Source organism: Perognathus longimembris, chromosome 19 (genome assembly GCF_023159225.1).
Source record: "Perognathus longimembris pacificus isolate PPM17 chromosome 19, ASM2315922v1, whole genome shotgun sequence".
Lineage (NCBI taxonomy): Eukaryota > Metazoa > Chordata > Mammalia > Rodentia > Heteromyidae > Perognathus > Perognathus longimembris.
Genome location: NC_063179.1, coordinates 22,532,233 through 22,552,073, shown reverse-complemented (window position 1 = coordinate 22,552,073; position 19,841 = coordinate 22,532,233). Strand labels below are relative to the sequence as shown.

The following is a 19,841-nucleotide window of genomic DNA, read 5'->3' as shown; positions in this document are numbered from 1 at the left end:
TTCTGTCCTGTGCCAAGGAGCCCAAGTGTTTCTCCTACTCCTTCCTTTAGTGTTTTCAGGGTGCCTGTTTTGATTTCAAGGTTTTTAATCCATTTGGTATTGATTTTTGTGCAGGGTGATATATAAGGATCTAGTTTTAGTTTGTTGCATGTGTTGAGCCAGTTTTGCCAGCACCATTTGTTAAAGAGGCTATCTTTCTTCCATACTATTGTTTTAGCTCCTTTATCAAAGATTAAGTAGGCGTAGTTCTGTGGGTTCAATTCTGGGTCTTCAATTCTGTTCCATTGGTCTTCAGGCCTGTTCTGGTGCCAATACCAAGCTGTTTTTATTACTATAGCTTTATAATACAGCTTGAAGTTGGGTATTGTAATTCCTCCAGCACTGTTCTTTCTGCTTAGGATTGTTTTTGCTATTCTAGGTCTTTTATTGTTCCATATGAATTTCTGGATTGCTTCCTCTATTTCATTAAAGAATGGTGTTGGGATATTAATGGGTATTGCATTGAATTTGTAGATAGCCTTTGGCAATATTGCCATTTTGATTATATTAATCCTCCCAATCCAGGAGCATGGGAGGTTTTTCCATTTTCTTAGTTCTGACTTAATTTCATTTTTCAAGCTTTTAAAGTTCTCATCAAAGAGGTCTTTCACTTCTTTGGTTAAGGTTATTCCTAGGTATTTTATGTTTTTGGGAGCTATTGCAAAAGGAGTTGCTTTCCTGATTTCAGCCTCGGTCTTCGGGTTGTTAGCATAGAGAAAGGCCATTGATTTTTGAAGGTTTATTTTATATCCTGCAACTTTGCCAAAATTTTGGATCAGCTCTAGTAGCTTGGGGGTAGAGTCTATAGGATTCTTTAGGTATAGGATCATGTCATCTGCGAAGAGAGAAAGTTTAACTTCATCTTTTCCTATTTGGATCCCCTTTATATTTTCTTCTTGCCTAATTGCTCTGGCTAGGAATTCTAGTACTATGTTGAAGAGCAGGGGAGAGAGTGGACATCCCTGCCTTGTTCCTGATTTTAAAGGGAATGGCTTTAGTTTTTCACCATTTAGAGTTATGCTGACAGCAAGCTTTTTTAAATAGCTTTTTTCCTTGCCTCTTCACCTTATAAATGTAATCTTGTTGTATTGTGGTTGCTATTGTTCTGTCACATATGAATACACCTTCTTGTTTTGCCTTGTTGGTTTCTGATCCTTATCCATTGGTCAAGTCTTCTGGGATAGTTTTTTTTCCCCTTCTACTCAACATAACCTTATAATATTTATCTCTTAAAATTTTGCTTATAAAACAGGTTTTCACTGTTGTGAGTTCTAGGCCATCATGGTCTACATAGTAAGAAGATCCTCTGTCAAAACGATGAAAAAAATTAGTTCCTGTCACGAAAGTGGATGAAGACCTTTGGTTACTATTCATCCCTCCCTAGAGGTTCCCATTTTCTGGCTTGCAAGATCCACCTGGCAGACTCCATGCCTGGACATCCAGGAGCTCCCACACTCTTCCCTCCGCAGGCATCGCTGACTTCCTCACCACCCTTCAACTCTTAACTTTCGTCTTCCAGGCTCACTAGAGAATAGTGGGGAGTTTCCCTCACAGCATTCTCTCTGTCCTCAAAATACAAACATGATCTTTTCAGTGGTCAGAGGCATTTAGAAACAACAACAACAACAAAAATCCCAAGGGCTGGGAATAAGGCCTAGTAGTAGAGTGCTTGCCTTGTGTGCATGAAGCCCTGGGTTCGATTCCTCAGCACCACATAAATAGAAAAAGCCAGAAGTGGTGCTGTGGCTCAAGTGGCAGAGTGCTGCCTTGAGCAAAAAGAAGCCAGGGACAGTGCTCAAGCCCTGAGTTCAAGCCCCAGGACTGGCAAAAAACAAAACAAGCATAAAAAAAGTCCTAGTCTGCCACCTATTAATAACTCTGAAGAAGTGAACATTGTTGTAAGTTTGGAGGAAAAAAAACCCAAGGGTAGAGAATGAGAGGGAGAAGAAGGGGAAGGACATTAAAGTTCTTGCTACAGTAATTCCTGGGTAATAATGGATCTTCAGAAAAATACTTGATGACAGCATTTGCTAACTTCCAGAATTTACTAACACACACACACACACACACACACACACACACACACACTATACATTGTCCACTTTGAAGCATCATCAGCCATCATCAAAGGATCCTTCTGAACACTTTTCTAGATAAATAGGAAGGTTCGTTTTGTTTTGTTTTGAATTTTTGTTTGCTTTATTTTGCTTTGCAACCTCATCTTGCTAGTTGCCTGGGTGTCTGCCTTATTCTCCCAAGAAGCTGGGATAACAAGTGTGCATCACTACACCCAAGCTACCTTGTGTTGGTTTAAGGTTTGCTTTATACATTCGCAGATCTTCTTTGCATGGGACATTAAAACTTAGGGGTAGAGAGTCCTTTTAATTTTGTTTTCTTCATTTGAAACAGAAGGGGTTTTTTTTCAGCCTCTTTCCATTTTGGAAACCTTTCTAGCAAGAATAAATGTAGCTTAGCCTTCAACCACAGACTAAAATGTCTTTCTTTAAATGTTTTAACTTCTTTGTATATGCCTTCATATGTGAATCTGATGCCTAAAGAAAGCACAAACAGATTCTATTCTTCTCAATAAGTCATTCTTTATGTTCCTTTTAAAGGTAATAGAGCATGAACATCCAGTAAATAAGATATCTTTCATTGCCCGGGATGTGACGGACAACCGGGCATTTGGTTATGTGTGTGGAGGAGAAGGACAGCACCAGTTTTTTGCAATAAAAACAGGGCAACAGGTAAGCACTAAATCTGAGGTACGGACACCTGGGGAGTGACCCTCTAGTGAGTGTAGGAATGTCTGTCGCTCAACTAGACCACTTGTTGGAAACAATTCCTTAGGCTAATAGTGTTTCCATTAGCCAACAATAATTCAAAGAATGGCTAACAGCCTAAGCAGACTTCTCAAGCGGCCCCTTACACACATGAGTGTAACACAAGAATTTTGAGAATAGTGTCTTCTAAGGTTAATGATGCATTTAGAAGAATAGTGAAATGTTCCCAGAAACCTTGAAAGAACTTCAAAAATAGTCATGCTTTGTTTAAATATCTGGAAAATCCAAATGTGATATCCATTTCCTGAACATTTATATACCGTTTACCAGCACTGCTATTCCTTATGCATCTGAAGATGAAGATGGGGTGATGAGGTCCTCACTAAGTAGAGATAGGAGGAGCCTTAAGAGAAAACAGAAACCACTCCTGAGAATTGATGGGAGACAAAGGAAGAAAATATTCAGGATATTAGTAGTAGTAATTATTAGTAGTAGTAATGCTTTGTTTTACTTCAGGCTGAGCCATTAGTTGTTGATCTGAAAGACCTTTTCCAAGTTATCTATAATGTAAAGAAGAAGGAAGAAGAAAAGAAAAAGGTAAGTACTACTTGATAAACGGAGTTAAACATTATATCCAGGACTATTTTTAAGCTTGTCACTACATATGCCCTGCCTAGCAAGTTGAATTCTATAGCATTCTTCTAAATATATAATTGTTTGTTAATAATTTTTCTTTTGAGAATCTAATATGGCAATGCATGGTAGACACTTCAGGTCTCTGAGCTCTGGCTCTAATCTTTTCTCCTTCTGAGCTTTACATTATTTTAGGACTCCTTTGTAGGTCAAAACTTGCTTAAATCTAGAAATTCTCTGAAAATCCGGGACTTATAAGGAAAAAATATACCAGGGCTCTTCTAGCCTTGTACCTGAAAACCTCTAGATAAATCTTTATCTTTCTTTTTTAGGCTGAAGAAGCCAACAAAGCATTGGAGGTAAAATCCCATCTTTACTTCCTACAAATTGTGTGTGATGTGTATAAACCCTTGGTTGCTACCTACCCATGCTCTTCCTCACCCCAGCTGATTACTGTTTATAATCTCTTTAGTCATGAAAAGTATATAGTTAAATAACGAATGCAAAAATCATAACTGCTTCATAGGCTAATGTTGAAGGAAACTAAATTCTGTAGAGGAAGTTTGTCAGTGAAATACTAAAATGTTTGCTTTCTTTCTTTTTTTTTTTTTTGTCAGAATGGAAGCGAGTCCCTAATGGCTGTTGATGATCAAACCACCAAACTAAAATTGGTATGTTTGTGATTGTGTGTGTGTGTGTGTGTGTGTGTGTGTGTGTGTGTGTGTGCTGGTACTAGGGCTTGAACTCAGAGCCTTGCACTCTTTCTTGGCTTTTGTGTTCATAGCTGACAATCTACACTTGAGTTATACCTCCAGTTCTAGCTTTATTGATGATCAATGGGAGCTAAGATATGTTTGGGATTTGTCTGTCTGGACTGGCTCTGAACCAAAATTCTCAAATCTCAGCCACTTGTGTAGCTAGAATTATAGGGATGAGCCACCAGCACCTACCTAGCTTATATGAGAAGTCTTACATTTCTTACTCATCTAACATGGATTCTCCTTCATATAGATGTTGCTAATAACGTGTTCTGAATCTATATGAAAATCCAATCATGACAGCAATTTTCTTAAACATAAGTTCAGTATTTACGTCAATATACAAAATAATCTTTTAAGTAGAAAATCTGAACCAGATTTATTTGCTTGGAGACATGTGTGCCATTCATGACCTAACTGTCACAATATCAAATTTGGATGAGTTGACTGCAAGGCAGTTCTTGACAACTATTTTCCTTAGTTTAGGAAAGCAATGATGACAACAATATACAAAGTAATCCTCTTTTTTTGGTAGACACATCTGAATCTAATCCAAATACTTTTTTAAGGGTGTTGACCAGATGGATTTGTTTGGGGACATGTCTACACCTCCTGACCTAAATAGTCCAACAGTAAGTGTTTGTTTTTAAATTTGCAATGTAATAGCAATGACATCTCTAATTCAAATTGGAAATTAACCACAAATCTTGAGCAACACATTGGAAACTGGAAGATGACTGCTGATTTTCCACATATAGTATAAATGGCTTCTAGAAAACAATCTAATCTAAAGTCACCATAGAAAGTCATCAGCACTCATTCAGAAACAATAATAGTGCTTAGCGGTTGATCAGGCAATGTAGACCTTCTTGGTATTACTTCAGGTCATAGCCTACTGGAAGGAAGTATGATTAATCATGAAGCATTCTGGCATTCTGGCTTTCTAATGTTTTGCATTCTTTCTTACTGACTTTTAGTGGCATAAGTTTGTCATAAAGTATGACATTGAATAGGCTCAATTACATTCAACTAAAGTCTGACCTTGTTACAATTAATTTTTGAAAACACATTATATAGTGTGTCAGATCTTCTCAGTATTGTAGATTGACTGTGAGAATGAGCCAATATTTTCTTGTAGAGACAAGAAAGTGTTGATTCAGACACATTTCCTCATTTACCCAAGAACAAAGTCCACATTCAAGACTTCAGTCTTCAGACCTATTAAAACAGGCTTCGAATGAGAATATCCACATAAGTTTGAATAACATCTGGCAACTTATAGTATATACTTACCAGTTTTTGAGTACTTTTTATTGGCAAGGCCCAGCAGTAATTAAGATGTGTGACATATTGTGGTCAAGGAACTTACAATTTAGCAGGAATCAATGTTACTAACCACAAAGCTTATTAATTGATGTCAGTTACAGGGTATTATCAAGTCTGCAGGTTTAGATAATGCCCAAAGAGAAGACTTTATAGACTTGAACATGAAGGGTGAGAAAATATCACTGGACAAACAGATAATGATTCTAGAAAATACCTGTCTATTGAGACAGGACAATACCAAGTAACCCTGCTTGACCCAGAAGGTCACAGGATTCAAGTAGTAGGTTGACAATGGAGGAAGAGTCTCAATTTCCAGAGTTCTGCCCAGAATGCCAGGGTGTAAAACCTCAGTGCAAAACACCTAGGTCAGCTGAGGAGGGGAGCAAGTCCTCACTGCTCTGCCATGTGAGAATCACCCTGCATGGTGGCATTTAGAGGGACTATCAAGCCTGTCAGAGAAGCTGCTTAATGATCTTTTCAGCACTGAATCCTGACTTACTTGTTTATTGAAACATCCATTCCTTATAATGTCTGCTATTATTTTAGGGGCAGACTTTTCTTTCTGCCTCCCTCCCTCCCTTTCTCCCTCCCTCCCTCCCTCCCTCCTTCCCTCCCTCCCTCTCTCTCTGTCTTTGTTTCTCTCTTTTCTCTCTCTTTCTTTCTTTCCTTTTCCTTTGAAGTACTGAGGTTTGAACTCTGGACCATATGTTTGGTGGGCAGACACTCTTCTGAGTCATGTCTCTAGCCTTTGTATAGTTTTTCAAATATCAGATTAAATGGCCATGAAAGAGCCCACCCTAGTTTTAAGGTCCTTTTGATTTCTAAACTTTGACCTCCCCTGCATTAGTAGCCACCTCCCCCAAAGGAAGTCAATACCTGAATACTGGGCCTCCTAAGTGTAGCATTCCTGTAGAGAGGGCACTCACTGAAGACATGAAATGGAATTACAAGGAAGAGGCATGGAAGAGCTGACTGGTTAACTTGCTTGTGAAGATTTCTGGACTATTCTGCAAAAGGAAATGGAAGACAGTGTGAATGATCTTCATGCAGATGTCTTCAACTTTTAGTTTAAGAATTTTGACTTGTTGAAATTCTGAGTAGATGGTATTTTGATAAGTAAGGAAAAACTGAACAGGGATAATTATGTGCTGGCTCCATTTTCATAAGCCATAAAATAGAGTTCTCTCTATGTGACAAAACCAATATGGTTAAAAATATTCACTTCTCTCAGGAATTGCTCTAGAAGATGCTTCTGAAGTAAAAAAGATATCAAAATTATCTAAGTTTTTGAGCACGATTAGTCTGATACACAAAGCTTTTGTGCATTTCAAATAATACTCTCGTTGTAAACTTAAGTGATGTCCTTCAGGCTTAAGACATTCTCTTTCTTTTGGAAATCTCCTTGAGCACTGTGCTTTCCCATTGCTTCAGAAAGAAAGAGGGGCAGGAAGGTGCATGCTCTTGACATTTAACTATTTGACAGTTGGAAATCACTATTAGTGTGAGAAGTATGTAAGGCATGGTCCACTATCAAGGAAATTAAATCTGGTCCAAGGTTTAGGATCAGAGAACCAAGGTTAACCATCATGTGTGTGCTTGTATATACCCCTAAGAAACCAGTGCAGAAAACTGAAATAGAAAAATTAGTAGGAAAAGTTTTTGTAAGGAACCTGAATTTGAGTAGGGTCTTTAAAATGTATAGAGAAATGGATAGTAGTTGGGCCAGAATCAAATCAGTTGCTTATTGTGGGTCATTTTGACAGTTGGCCAAATGAAGTTTATGTTAAAACATGTGAGAAGTAGCAGGAAGCACAGAAGGCTTTGAGTGGAGAAGTCCTCAGTTTGGTACCTTAAAAGGTTACAGGAGATTAGCTAACCAAAGAAGAGCTACAGAACTGTTTCCTTGTCTTCCTTGTCTTTGCACAGATACCTCTCCAACTGGCTCCTTTTCTCAGAGTTCCTTTAAAGAAACAACAGACTGTAATTCAGTTTCATGTCTTCAGGACCTGTGCCTCAAATGGTGGCTAAGTGGGTAGTATCGGCAGTCAGGGAAAGAAGCTAGAAAGTTCTGATCAAGGTGTGGATGGGGAATCTCATCCATCCATCATGGTCTATGACATAGACTTGACCTTGGATTAACTACACCAACCTGAGGAGAGCCTTATACATTTTACTTATAGGGTGACTATTCAGAAGTCTAACATTGTGGCTCCTGTTTGGTGTCCTAAGAACTTCTTTGGAAGTATTTGAAAAGGAGAACTCTGCCAGCCGTGAACACCCATCTGTTCTAACCTACAGGTGGCACAGAACAAATGAATGAATGCTGAAATCACAAGCTTTTGTAATTCATGTTGCCCTACATCTTGATTGTTTAAACCTCCCTTTATTGATAGTTTATTCGATCCATTTCTTTAATTAAATTAATTTTCAATCACAAATTCTCCATTATGATTGACTCTTTCAGTTATAAAGAGGAAATCTGGCTTTAAAATGTACTTTTATGATTTGAAGTAAGGAAAGAGAAAGGATTTTAAGTCTGATTTTGTTGTATCTTCTATGGATATAAAATAGAATCTGAACTTTTTTTTTGTATTTCAAAGTTGATCTTTTTTCTATACAACAAGGAGCCCTATTGGAGACTTTTTGCACTTACTGGTTTGGAAGGTTAATATTCCTTTAAAGTTGTTTTTATCCCCTTGATCAAATAACACTAGATATCTTCCTTACTCTCATTTGGCAGAGCAATGCTTATTGCTAGTAATCTTCTATGGTTAGCACAATTAAGAATTTAATGAATCAGAGTCAGTCAGAAACGTCTGTCAATATGATTCTTCCTATCTCAGGGGAAATGATAATTATTCCATTAAAATAAAAGATGTTCTAGGCTAATCAGGCATACTATTATTTTTGTCAGTCATAGGGCTTGAACTCAGGGCCTGGACATTGTCCCTGAGCCTCTTTGTGCTCAAGGCTAGCACTCTACCACTTGAGCCCTGTGCCACTTCCAATTTTTGAGTGATTTATTGGAGATGAGTCTCATGGGACTTTCCATCCCAGGCTGGCTTGGAACTGCAATCCTCAGATCTCAGCCTCCTGAGTAGCTAGTATTACAGGCGTGAGCCACCAGTGACCCAGCATAGGTCTGCTATATTTATCTCCCCCAAATTTATATCATAATGAAGATAACAAATAACTAAAATCTAATCTTCTTCTGTTATGTTAGAGAGAAAATAGAATTAGATCTTGGTTATAGTTTCCATAATCATTTTTTTTCAATTCTTAGGTTTAAACTTAGGAGCCTAAATTTTTGCTAGACAGGTGCTTTGCCATTTGAGCCATACCCCTAACTGTTTGTGCAAGTTATACTTTGAATATAATCTTGCTTTTTTGTCTAAATTATCTTCAAACCATGAGCTTCCCAATCTCTGTCTACAATATAGCTGGAGTTACACTTGAGCCACGAGTAGCTGTTCCTGTCATATGTTAATATTACATCTTAAACTCATATCTCTTTGTTATATACAAATTAAGAGTAACAAATTGACCCCAATGCTAAATAAATAAGATCACTGCCTGCAACACAGGCAACTGCAAGCCATGTTATGTACAAGATATTAATTGTGTGACATCTGAATTAATCTCAAAGGACAATATAGACAGAATATGGACAAGGAAGAGATTGGAGGGTGGGATGAGGGTGGTACAACTTGGCTAACACCTTCAACAATAGCCATAAACTAAGGAGACCTACTTGCAGGCTGTGGTAAAAAAGTAAAAAAAAAAAAAATCTTTCCTCCACACCCCCATCTGGAGAAAAGAACTGGGTCAATTATAGGGAAATGTGCTTGCCAAAAGGTTTACACGTAATCATTCATAACTATAAACTATGAGGCAAGGGATATAGCAGAGTGGTAGAATGCTTGTGTGGCATGCATGAATCACTGAGTTCAATTTTCAGCACTGCAAATTAACTATAAAATATGAAAAATATAGTAATAAATTCATTCGCTGAAGATGTGGTGCTAATAGCACTAGGAGTTCAATAGAAGACATAGAACACAAATCAGGTAAGAAGACCAAGGTTGCAAAGTCACTTAACACACTCAAGCACAATGTATTAGAGAAATAGATCTTGAGTATCAAATACAATGATTTTCTGCATCAACACAATCAATTCCCTTAAGACTTTCAAAGGCAAGGATTGAAAGAATTCAGATAACGAGCTCCATCTGTGTGTAGGAACTAAGGTGAGCACAGTAAGGTGTCAGTTAATGAAGGGCTAACAACTCTGAGACTTAAATAAAAATGGGGGCGGGGAGCTGGAGAACCTAGTCCATGGCTAGTCAACACTTCCAGGGAGCAGTTGATGAGGAGGGATGACAGCCTCCCAGGTTCTCAACACCAAATCTAATGGGAATTTTGATAATCCTGGTCATTTGTATGTAGTTTTCTCATTTGAAGTCATAACATGGACTAACACTTTCTTTCTTTGTTTTTGTTTTTTTCTTCCCAAATGTGCTAGGAAAGCAAAGATATCCTGTTAGTGGATCTAAACTCTGAAATCGTCACCAATCAGAATTCTTTAAAAGAAAATCCATTCTTAACAAACGGCATCACCTCCTGCTCTCTTCCTCGACCAAAGCCTCAGGCAGCCTTCTTGCCTGAAAATGCCTTTTCTGCCAATCTCAACTTCTTTCCCACCCCTAATCCTGATCCTTTCCGTGACGATCCTTTTGCACAACCAGACCAATCGACACCCTCTTCGTTTGATTCTCTCAAATCTCCAGAGCAGAAGAAAGAGAATTTGAGTAGCTTGTCTACTCCCCTGAGTAATGGGCCCCTGAATGGTGATGTTGATTACTTTGGTCAACAATTTGACCAAATCTCTAACCGGACTGGCAAACAGGAATCTCAGGCTGGCCCGTGGCAAAGCCAGCCAGCCGTGAGAACTCAAAATGGGGTATCTGAAAGAGAACAGAACGGCTTCCATACCAAATCTTCCCCCAACCCTTTTGTGGGAAGCCCTCTCAAAGGACTATCCGTATCGAATGGCGTGAAGCAGGACTTGGAAAACCCTGTCCAGTCCTCTCCACATGACTCCATAGCCATTATCCCACCTCCACAAAGTACCAAACCAGGAAGAGGCAGAAGGACTGCTAAGGTGAATTGTCTTCTCCACATATCCATTAGCAGAGCGCATGCTCGGTACCGGAGGGTGGTGTGAAGCAAGCTCTCTTCCCTGCTGCGCTTGTGGCTTCCCGTGTGGCTGTGAACTAGAGGGTGGATGAGGCACTTTGAGTCTCCAGGACGGCTTCCCTTTAATCGTCATTCTTTCTGAGCTTTGCAGTAGTGTTCCTCGCTGCTTTCTGTTTGCATGCCTTGTCACTTACTACTAAACACAAGTTGTTGTTGTTTTGTTTCATTTTTAATGCTGCTATGCTTCTGTACTGCTGGTAAGTTTGATCCTCATGTTCTGGGAGGGGAGGGGCAAGAGTTCTTGTGATTCCCCTTTTCCCATCCCCACACTAACACCTGCCCTGCACATCTGTTGTACTCTATTAATGAATACCAAGAGGCTGATATAACATTCTCTAGCCTATTTCGTCTTTCAAATATTGACTTAATAACCCAGTGTCTCCGAGGAAACTTACTAATATACTATGACCTCTACTCTCACCAGCTTCACCCAAAAGCAATGCAAAATGCAGTTTTTGTAGGTATAGGTGTTTTTTTTTCTTAAGAAACTCTTGTAGAAATATGCAGGTCTGTGTAATGATTTAAAGTGTATCGCCCCTATGTTGTCTAATTTAAACCCAATGGAATGATCAAAATTGCTTAAGATACTAATTTACAGTGGTCCTTTCTTTCCTGGCTTCAAGCTTTTAGCCAATAAGAAGACCAAACCCATAATAGATGTAAAAAGTAAAAAGAACAAAAGCAGATTTTACTTTGCTAAGTCCAAGGTGCTATCAATCACTGAGACCCAATAGTAGTTAACCCACTGAGGTGATTTGCATTTTTCATTCCCCCCTTGGTCTTTTCTGTTGTTATTTTGGTAATAGTAATTGATTATTAGTAATAGAAAAAAATCCTTTCATGTGGATCTCAAGTTTGGGATAAAGAATAAGAGACAGATCAAAGCTGTATTTCACTGTTGCTAACTCTTCTCCCTCCATCCCTCCCCCGCCCTGTCCTGTCAGTCTCCAGCAAATGACTTGCTTGCATCAGACATCTTTGCTCCTCCTGCCTCAGAACCTCCAGGCCAGATGCCACCTACAGGACAACCTGCAACCCCACAGACCAACCCTCTGGATCTGTTCAAAACAAGTGTTCCTGCCCCAGTGGGGCCCCTTGCAAGTCTAGGTAGGTTCCTAGGAGCCTAGGAAGAATCCTAGGAAGGATACTGTGATGTTCACCAGGAAATGATTATGTTCCAGAAGGAAGCCCTTCCTCTCTATGGACGCTTCCATCAGCGCAAGACTGGAGAACCCAAGCCTTTCTTTTTAAAACTTTGTTCCTTCTGTGCCATCCAAGCCCATGTGAACTGTATGGTAACTGGAATTTGGCTTGGGAATTGCTGCATGACAGGAAATCCTAGTTTGTGTGTTTGTTTGTTTACTATTGCATGTACCTGAAAAACTAGCAATGTCTTCCTGTCCTGGGGGTTGTCAGGAATTCTGAACTCAGACTAGCTTCCGTGGCAAAACAGAATTGACATGGGAGAGTCTATTGCATGGTCTGTGTTGGAAAAGCAGTAACATTCATCCTTTCTATGTGACCTCCTATGATAGAGTAGAGGTCTACCTCCTCTCAATGCCTGCATCTCTTTTTGAAACATTCTATGGCCCAACAGGGGTATAGTTTAAGCTGACGTTGGAAGGAATACCGAATTATAGGAAATGATGGAGTTTGATCAGATATCCAGGATGTGCTGAGTTTCTCGTTGATACATGTTCCTCTGGCTCGTGTGGGCCACAGAGCCTCTTCCTGCAGACTCATGGTGAAGGGACCCTGAAGGGACCTTGTCTGAGCGCTTGTCCTGTTACTCAGCCCATAGCTTCCAGTTCTTTTCACATTCTACAGTACAGTTTTCAGAAATCTCAGCAATAGCTTTGGGTGCCTTGCTGGGCACTGTCTTTGTTTTTATGCTTCTTGGCATCTCTACAAACTCAAAGTAGAATCTGGCTTGGGAGGTGGGGGACCATAGATGAAGAAGGACTGTCTTTCTCCCTTGGTAAATTCTAACTAGTGATCTTGGCTTTCTCTGTCTCCTACAGAGACAGTCATCAAGATCTCTCTCTGTCTCTCTGTCTCTCTGTCTCTCTGTGTGTGTGTGTGTGTGTGTGTGTATCTTTCTGTGTTATTTTCCTGCAAAAGAAATATTTTAGTTCTGTCACAATGAATCGATTCAATCATCTTAGACGTAGGTGCTCCCCTAACTGCTGAGTGGCTGAAATCCAGGTGAGTGTGAGAAGCCAATGTGTTCTGGGCATCATCTGGGAATTTACCATCAAGAGACTTCCCTTTAATATTTTGTGTGTCTGTGGGCATTGCTCTATTTGCTGCCTCTCCCCACGAGGCAGGTTGGTGCCTTCCCCTCAGAGAAAAAGGCAGAGAACTCGCATGCAGTGCTGGAGACTGGACCACATCACAGCCCTTTGTAGTCTCATATCAATGCCCTGAAGAATTTTTACAGCCAATATTTAACAAGTCAGCTTGAAAATACAGCTGGACCCTATAACTGTTAATTTATTCAGACTAAGTGAAGCTTGTTGGCTAGGTGCCCCTGTGGAGGCCTTGGGGTATACAACTGCAGAATACTGATGATCTTTCCAAGTTTGGACATGGAACTCAAACTGAGCCCCACAGTATAGCCCCTGTCCACTCACAGGGATCCTCAGCCAACCGTGGAAGGTTGGAGGTCTGGCTTCCGCTAGACCCAGCTGGGAGACTGTCTCCTTTGCAAATCTTGGGGGGTTGGGGAGTGGGTATTACAGAAAGCTGAGCTAGCTCCGCTTTGACTTGTTACCCTGTGTTTTGATCTAGCTTCAGAAGGTAATAAAATTAATGCTTTATGCCACACTCCCTTTTTTTCTTAATCCTTGCCCTGTTTTCTCCAGCTGGGTCATAAATGTCTTAGAAATACAATGGCTACAATCTGTTGGATGGCAATGAAGGCTGGCCTTAAATAGTTACTGGGAAAGCCTTTAATTCCTGGAAAATATATTTGACTTGCACACAAATAATACTCTCATTGATCTGATTGAAAACTGAAGGCAAGGCATGCATTTTCCCAAGGAAAGACAAGTAGTCCAACATGAAAGATAATAAAATTCTTTTTTGTTGTTGTTCTGGTACTGGGGCTTGCACTTAGTGGTTTGGGTGCTGTCTCTCAGCCTTTTCATTCAAGCCTAGTGTCATGCTATGTGACCCACAGCTCCACTTCTGGCTTTCTTCATGGATTTTCCTGCCTAGGCTGGCTTTGAACCACAATCCTCTGAACTCAGCCTCTTGGGTAGCTAATATTCCAGACATGAGCCACTAGCACCTAGCCTTTTATTTTATTCTATTTTATCTTGGACATCTAATTGGCAGAAATCATAAGTAATCCTCCGTTCAGTTAATAAGTTTTAAAGAAACTTTAAAAAGAATATTAGCAATAATTTTTATTGAAACCCACTTTCAAGACCTGTATGTATAATGTAAGAGAATTGGTCTTTTGAAAGTATAAACATATTCTTTAATGTAAATGAAGACTAATTTCTGGCTGGGAAATCAGTATTTGAATTAAGATACCATTAAAAAGACCAACCCTATATCTTGTTGAATAACAGTGGGACAGAATGAGAGGGGAGTGTGCTGGGTTTGGAGTCTCCAGGAGCATTATTATGACCTTCCCACTTTTAATTATATTCTTTATTTATTTCGTTTACGATGAAAAAAAGCTTATTGAGGAAGGAAGGTGACCTGTTCTAAAATCTGCCACTCTCTGTGAATGCAACAAATGTATTCCTGGCTAGCTGGGTGAACAGCATTCATGACAGCACAGAAGTCAAGTACTACAGAGATCCAAGACCAGAAATCTGCCCAGTCAGCCTTTAACTTCCATTTTCAAAGTATTTCTCACTTTAGAAGCAAAAGTAATTCCCAAGCATAGCTTGAGGGCCTTTTCTTATTAGATTAGAAAACATTTTAAACTTTATCTTTCAGTCCTTATACAAAGGGATTTGTTTCCATTCAACCGGTCAGTTAGAAAACTCTTGCTGAAAGAATATTATGCTCCCAAACCTCAAAGCAAGTAGGTTTTTCAGGACAGAACATCAGTACCACCAATAAATATGGAACTGAATTTAGGTTTATTTTGTTAGTAGTGACAGGTTAACTGGTTCATTAGTACACTTGGGAAGACAGGAAAGAAAATGTCCTCTATATTAGAACAAGATCCGGGAACAAGTCTCTCAAGAGAAAGGGTCAGATAGAAATATTTGAATTGTTTTAATTCCAAATGAACGTGACAATGATGTTGGGAATGCAGCCATTCACCTGGAGAGATCACGTGCCAGTTACCTGAGAAGGATATTAGTTTCTCCTTGTCTTCTCTCTCCTTCCTTATTTCAATATTCTGTTGTAACTTCTGGAAAGGGTTAGTGACACAGACAGGAAGCATTTTTATATGAAACAGCTCTCCTAGGGTAATAGCCTTTACTCTCCATTCTCATTTATAAAAGTCTAAAACTATCTTGGCATTGGCTAAATTTTTTTATTTATATATATATATTTTATTATCAAACTGAATTACAGAGAGGTTACAGTTTCATACATTAGGCATTGGATACATTTCTTGTACTGTTTGTTACCTCGTCCCTCATTCCTCCCTCTCCCCTCCCCTCCATGAGTTGTTCAGTTGTTCAGTTCATTTTCACCAAACTGTTTGTAAGTATTGCTTTTGTAGTTGTTTGTCTTTTTTTTACCCTCTGTCTCTCAATTTTGGTATTCCCTTCCAATTTCCTGGTTCTAATACCAGTATACCCGGTTTCCAATATATTCAGATAAGATACAAAGATAGTGTAGGTACAACCACAGGAAGGTGATACAGGAATATCATCAATAATAGAGGCTACAGTTACATATGGCATGTTGAAAGTATTTACAACTGTGATATGACAATCATTTTCATAACATGGAGTTCATTTCACTTAGCATTATCTTATGGGTTCATAAGGGTATAGCTATTGGGCTCCTGTGATCCTCTGCTGTGACTTGCCTAAATTGGCTAAATTTTATCTTCTCTTTATGTCAACTTTGGCAGCGTTAGAAAGCAAGAAAACTTTGAAATAGTTTCTTTGGGATAGAAGCATGCTGAGGCCTCATGCACATGCATAATAGCTCTTTTCCATAAGCCTCTTGACAGAAGGCAGCTGCTAAATGAAAAGACCAAACTGAGGAGTCAAAGAGCCAGATGGATTATCTTACAGAATTACTTTGTAGTGAGTGTGGTTTGAATATACAAATGGGGTCACCCAACAAATCAGTTTTGTGATATTGGTGGGCTCTGATCTAGTCATTTGAAACACAACAATAAATATGTGTGTGTGTGTGTGTGTGTGTGTGCATGTGCATGTGCTCGTGTATGTGTGTGTCTGTGTGTATGGTGTTAAGAGCTCACCCTCATCTCCATGACCCATATTAGGAAGCATATGCCTTTCCAATGCTGAAAATCAAAACAATGTGGTAAGAAGAACAAGACCTTTGTAATACAACTAGTATTTGTATGCTACCTATACTGTTTGAACTAGCTAACCCATGTGGATCGGAGTATGATATGTGCATATGAGAAAATGTCACAGTGAAATGCCAGTATGTTGGGTAATTGATATTCGCTAATTAATAAAACAAAAAGAGAATCAATCCCCTGCAAACCTGTTGTCTCCTGGTGAGCATTGTCTCTTTCTTCCTCCAGCTGGTGTGCCAGTTACACCCCCTCAAGCCGGACCTTGGAATACACCTGTGGTCTTCAATCAGCCCACTACAACGGTCCCTGGAGCTATGCTGGGGGCTCAACCATCAGGTTTTGGTCAGCCAGTCGTTTTTGGTACAAATCAAGCTATTCAAGGCTGGAGTCAGCCTTCGTCTTTTGTAGCCTCCACTCCTCCAGCCCCTGTCATTTGGGGTTCTTCTGCATCTGTGGCACCCAACGCCTGGTCATCAACAAGCCCTTTGGGGAATCCTTTTCAGAGCAATATTTTCCCCCCTACTTCCATGTCCACTCAGCCGTCTTCTATGCTGTCCTCTCTGGCCACTCCTCCTCAGCCACCTCCCAGAACTGGTCCTCCAAAAGATATCCCCAGCGATGCCTTCACTGCCTTAGACCCGCTTGCAGATACAGAAGTCAAAGAAGTCAAAGAAATGTTTAAGGACTTCCAGCTGCGGCAACCACCCATTGTACCTGCAAGGAAAGGAGAGCAACCTGCCACTGGGACTTCCAGCGCCTTCTCCAGTTACTTCAACAGTAAAGTTGGCATCCCTCAGGAGAATGCAGACCATGATGATTTTGATGCCAATCAACTGTTGAGCAAGATCAATGGTAAGCCACTCACTACTCTCTACCTTACCCTGACAACCAAAATTTCTGCTGTCATACTGGCCCAGGAAGTCCCCCAGAAGAGCTCTTTTCCAACCACTTTGGTATTTAGGTTTAGGGGCAACATGAACATGAACCTTTTAGGTAATTCTTAGTGCTAGCTCATTGCTGCCCTCTAGTGACAGAGCCTGAAAGGGCTTCCCAGAGCTATTGAAATGTTAGGGTTCCTGGCCTTGGAGAGCTGGATATTATTAGCTTTAACTATATTCTGCCTCCTTAAAAAAAAAGGGGGGAATTCTGAATATGCAAGCTTTCTGTTCTGAGAAGGGAAGGGAGGGCGGTGCAGTTACCTGTAACAATAACTAGGAATCTTTGTAGGTAGTGGTGGTGGTGGTGGGTTTTTAAAAAATTATTTATTGTCAAAGTGATGTACAGAGGGGTTACAATTTCATACATAGGGCAGTAAGTACATTTCTTATCAAACTTGTTACCTTCTCCCTTTTTTTCTCCCACCTTCCCCAATCCCCTCCCCTCCCATCCACCCCTCCCCGGTTGTACAGTTGGTTTATAGCACATTGTCTTGTGAATATTTCTGTTGCATTTGGTTAGCCTTTTACCCTTTGTCTCTCCACTTTGATGTTCCCCTTCTCTTCCCTAGTTCCGATAAATGTATATACAATACCCAGGCTACCAAAACCAGTTACAGTGACATCAGGGGTAAAACCTTGGGGAAGAAAGACCAAAAAAGGGCAGAATTTCACATGATACATTGAAAATAACAATAGTGATAAACCACTTATTTCCATCTCTTGGAGTTCATTTTGCTTAGCATCATCTTATGTGTTTATTTAAAAAAGGATGGTGGTTTATATTCTCTCAATGTACATTTCAGAAGTATCACACTAAGTTTATTTGCAATATAAGCTGACTGGAAGACAATGTGTTCTGTAATGGAGGGAAAAGTTGTCTCCTGATTGCTTTGTTTTGTCACCTTCTAGAACCACCAAAGCCAACTCCCAGACAAAGTGCCCTGCCAGTTACCAAATCTGCTGAGAACGCTTTCGAAAACCCTTTCTCTAAAGGCCACTTCAGCCCAGCCCAGCCCTCTGTAAGTAGGACTCCCGAATCCGGTGCCCCACAGACTGTGCAAATGTAGCTACCTCCCGAATTCATCTCCCATGTTTAATAGTGTTGTAATTGTGGAGACTGTTTCAGATGGACCTTTGATTATTGTCATTGTGTGCCCATTCCTTTATACTACTTGAATCTGAGAAGTGATATTATAGGAAACATTCATTATAGCTCACTGCAGTTGGCTAGTGAGAGCATTTGGGGAGAAGGTTGACCCCCACATACTACCTTACAAGTCCATGTAAAGGCTTTGGTTCTTAACTTCCCACCTATGATTGAAGTGATCTTTCCTTGCTTTACTTTCGATCTTGAATAAATAGTATACATGAATCATGTTAGAACAATACAAATGTCTGAGTGTTTTTTTAAGGAATGTAGGGACTTGATATAAAGGTGTTTTGAATGTTATGACTTTTTGTTGACTGGATGGTTTTATGTTTTTAGATGGTTTCCCCTCAGCCTGCATCTTCTGATGTGTGTAGGGATCGGTTCGGAAATCCTTTTGCCTTCTGTAAGTAAAATATCCTACTGAGCTTATCTTGGGGGTGGTGCTTAGAAATGTCATGAGAGGAAAGGTGAGGTCTTATTTCTTAAATATCTGTAATTTTGGAGTAACTAAGTGGAACTGTATACTTAGCTAATTAAATAATGGCTAAATTGGGCACTTAAGAAAAAGATTTTTTTAGGAAAAGAATTCTTAAGTATATAAAAAATAGGAATATAGTCACACCCCCAACAGATACATGAATCTAGGCAATACCAAATCCTATGTACACTGTTTTTTCTTATACATAGATGCCTATAACCATTTAATTGATAATATAGACACGAAGATTAACAATAACAGCAATGAGTTTTTAAATTAGTACACTGAATGAGAAGCACTCTGAAAATGGCTAATATTATTGAGCATTTGTGTTCATCTCTTTATTAAATATTCTCATTCATTATCCTAGTCAATTTTCCTGTCAGCCTTAGGGGATGCATTTTCAATAAGGACTTGATATTTAGTATATTCTCATTCTAACCACATGCTTTTTTTATTTGCTCCTCCATATTTCTCTAGGAACTTGGAATGTCGATTAGCCAGAGGAACACGAAAGTTGGCTTTAGGAGCCAAGGACAAAGCTAATAGCCAGACCTGTCCTGACCTCTCTGTCCTTGGTCCAACTTTGACATATTATCCATTGCCTTATTTCTTGTTGCTTTTTCCACTCTTAAAATGCCTTTCACTTTCTGTGTAAGCTAAAGCAAAATTGAATCTATGGCTTTACCTAAAATAAATTCATACATTCTCTAGCTTAAATGTAAATGAAGTAGCTTTCCTAGAGAACCTTTGCCTGTTACGTTCCTAGAACCTTCTAGAACACTCTGCCTTTGACCTCTGGTTGGGAGATGCAGTGACCACAACCCATCCTACTGTTCGATCTTGAATAAATGTCCAAATCCTTCCAAGTCAAAATCATTTTACAGCAAAACCTAAAGATTCTAATGCAGCAAGGTGCCATCTTTAAACACAACTTCTTTCAGTCTCTTACAGAGAAATTTTTTAAATAAAAACAGAGGCAAGTCCAGCTTCTCCTCAGACCC

General features: G+C 39.6%; 1 protein-coding gene across 2 annotated transcripts in view; it reads left to right on the top strand.

The window, feature by feature from the left end:
• Window positions 1–19,841, top strand: part of Dab2 (DAB adaptor protein 2) — a 24,192-nt gene extending 4,351 nt beyond the window's left edge. The window contains exons 4-14 of one of the 2 annotated variants that reach the window (XM_048368509.1): window positions 2,655–2,786; window positions 3,339–3,419; window positions 3,788–3,814; window positions 4,073–4,126; window positions 4,783–4,845; window positions 10,062–10,700; window positions 11,740–11,902; window positions 16,500–17,123; window positions 18,119–18,228; window positions 18,696–18,762; window positions 19,318–19,841. In XM_048368509.1, the coding sequence (XP_048224466.1) occupies window positions 2,655–2,786; window positions 3,339–3,419; window positions 3,788–3,814; window positions 4,073–4,126; window positions 4,783–4,845; window positions 10,062–10,700; window positions 11,740–11,902; window positions 16,500–17,123; window positions 18,119–18,228; window positions 18,696–18,762; window positions 19,318–19,319 (1,962 nt within the window). In that variant the 3' untranslated portion in view covers window positions 19,320–19,841. The remainder of the gene's footprint in view (window positions 1–2,654; window positions 2,787–3,338; window positions 3,420–3,787; window positions 3,815–4,072; window positions 4,127–4,782; window positions 4,846–10,061; window positions 10,701–11,739; window positions 11,903–16,499; window positions 17,124–18,118; window positions 18,229–18,695; window positions 18,763–19,317) is intronic. The other variant, XM_048368511.1, reaches the window with a different exon arrangement.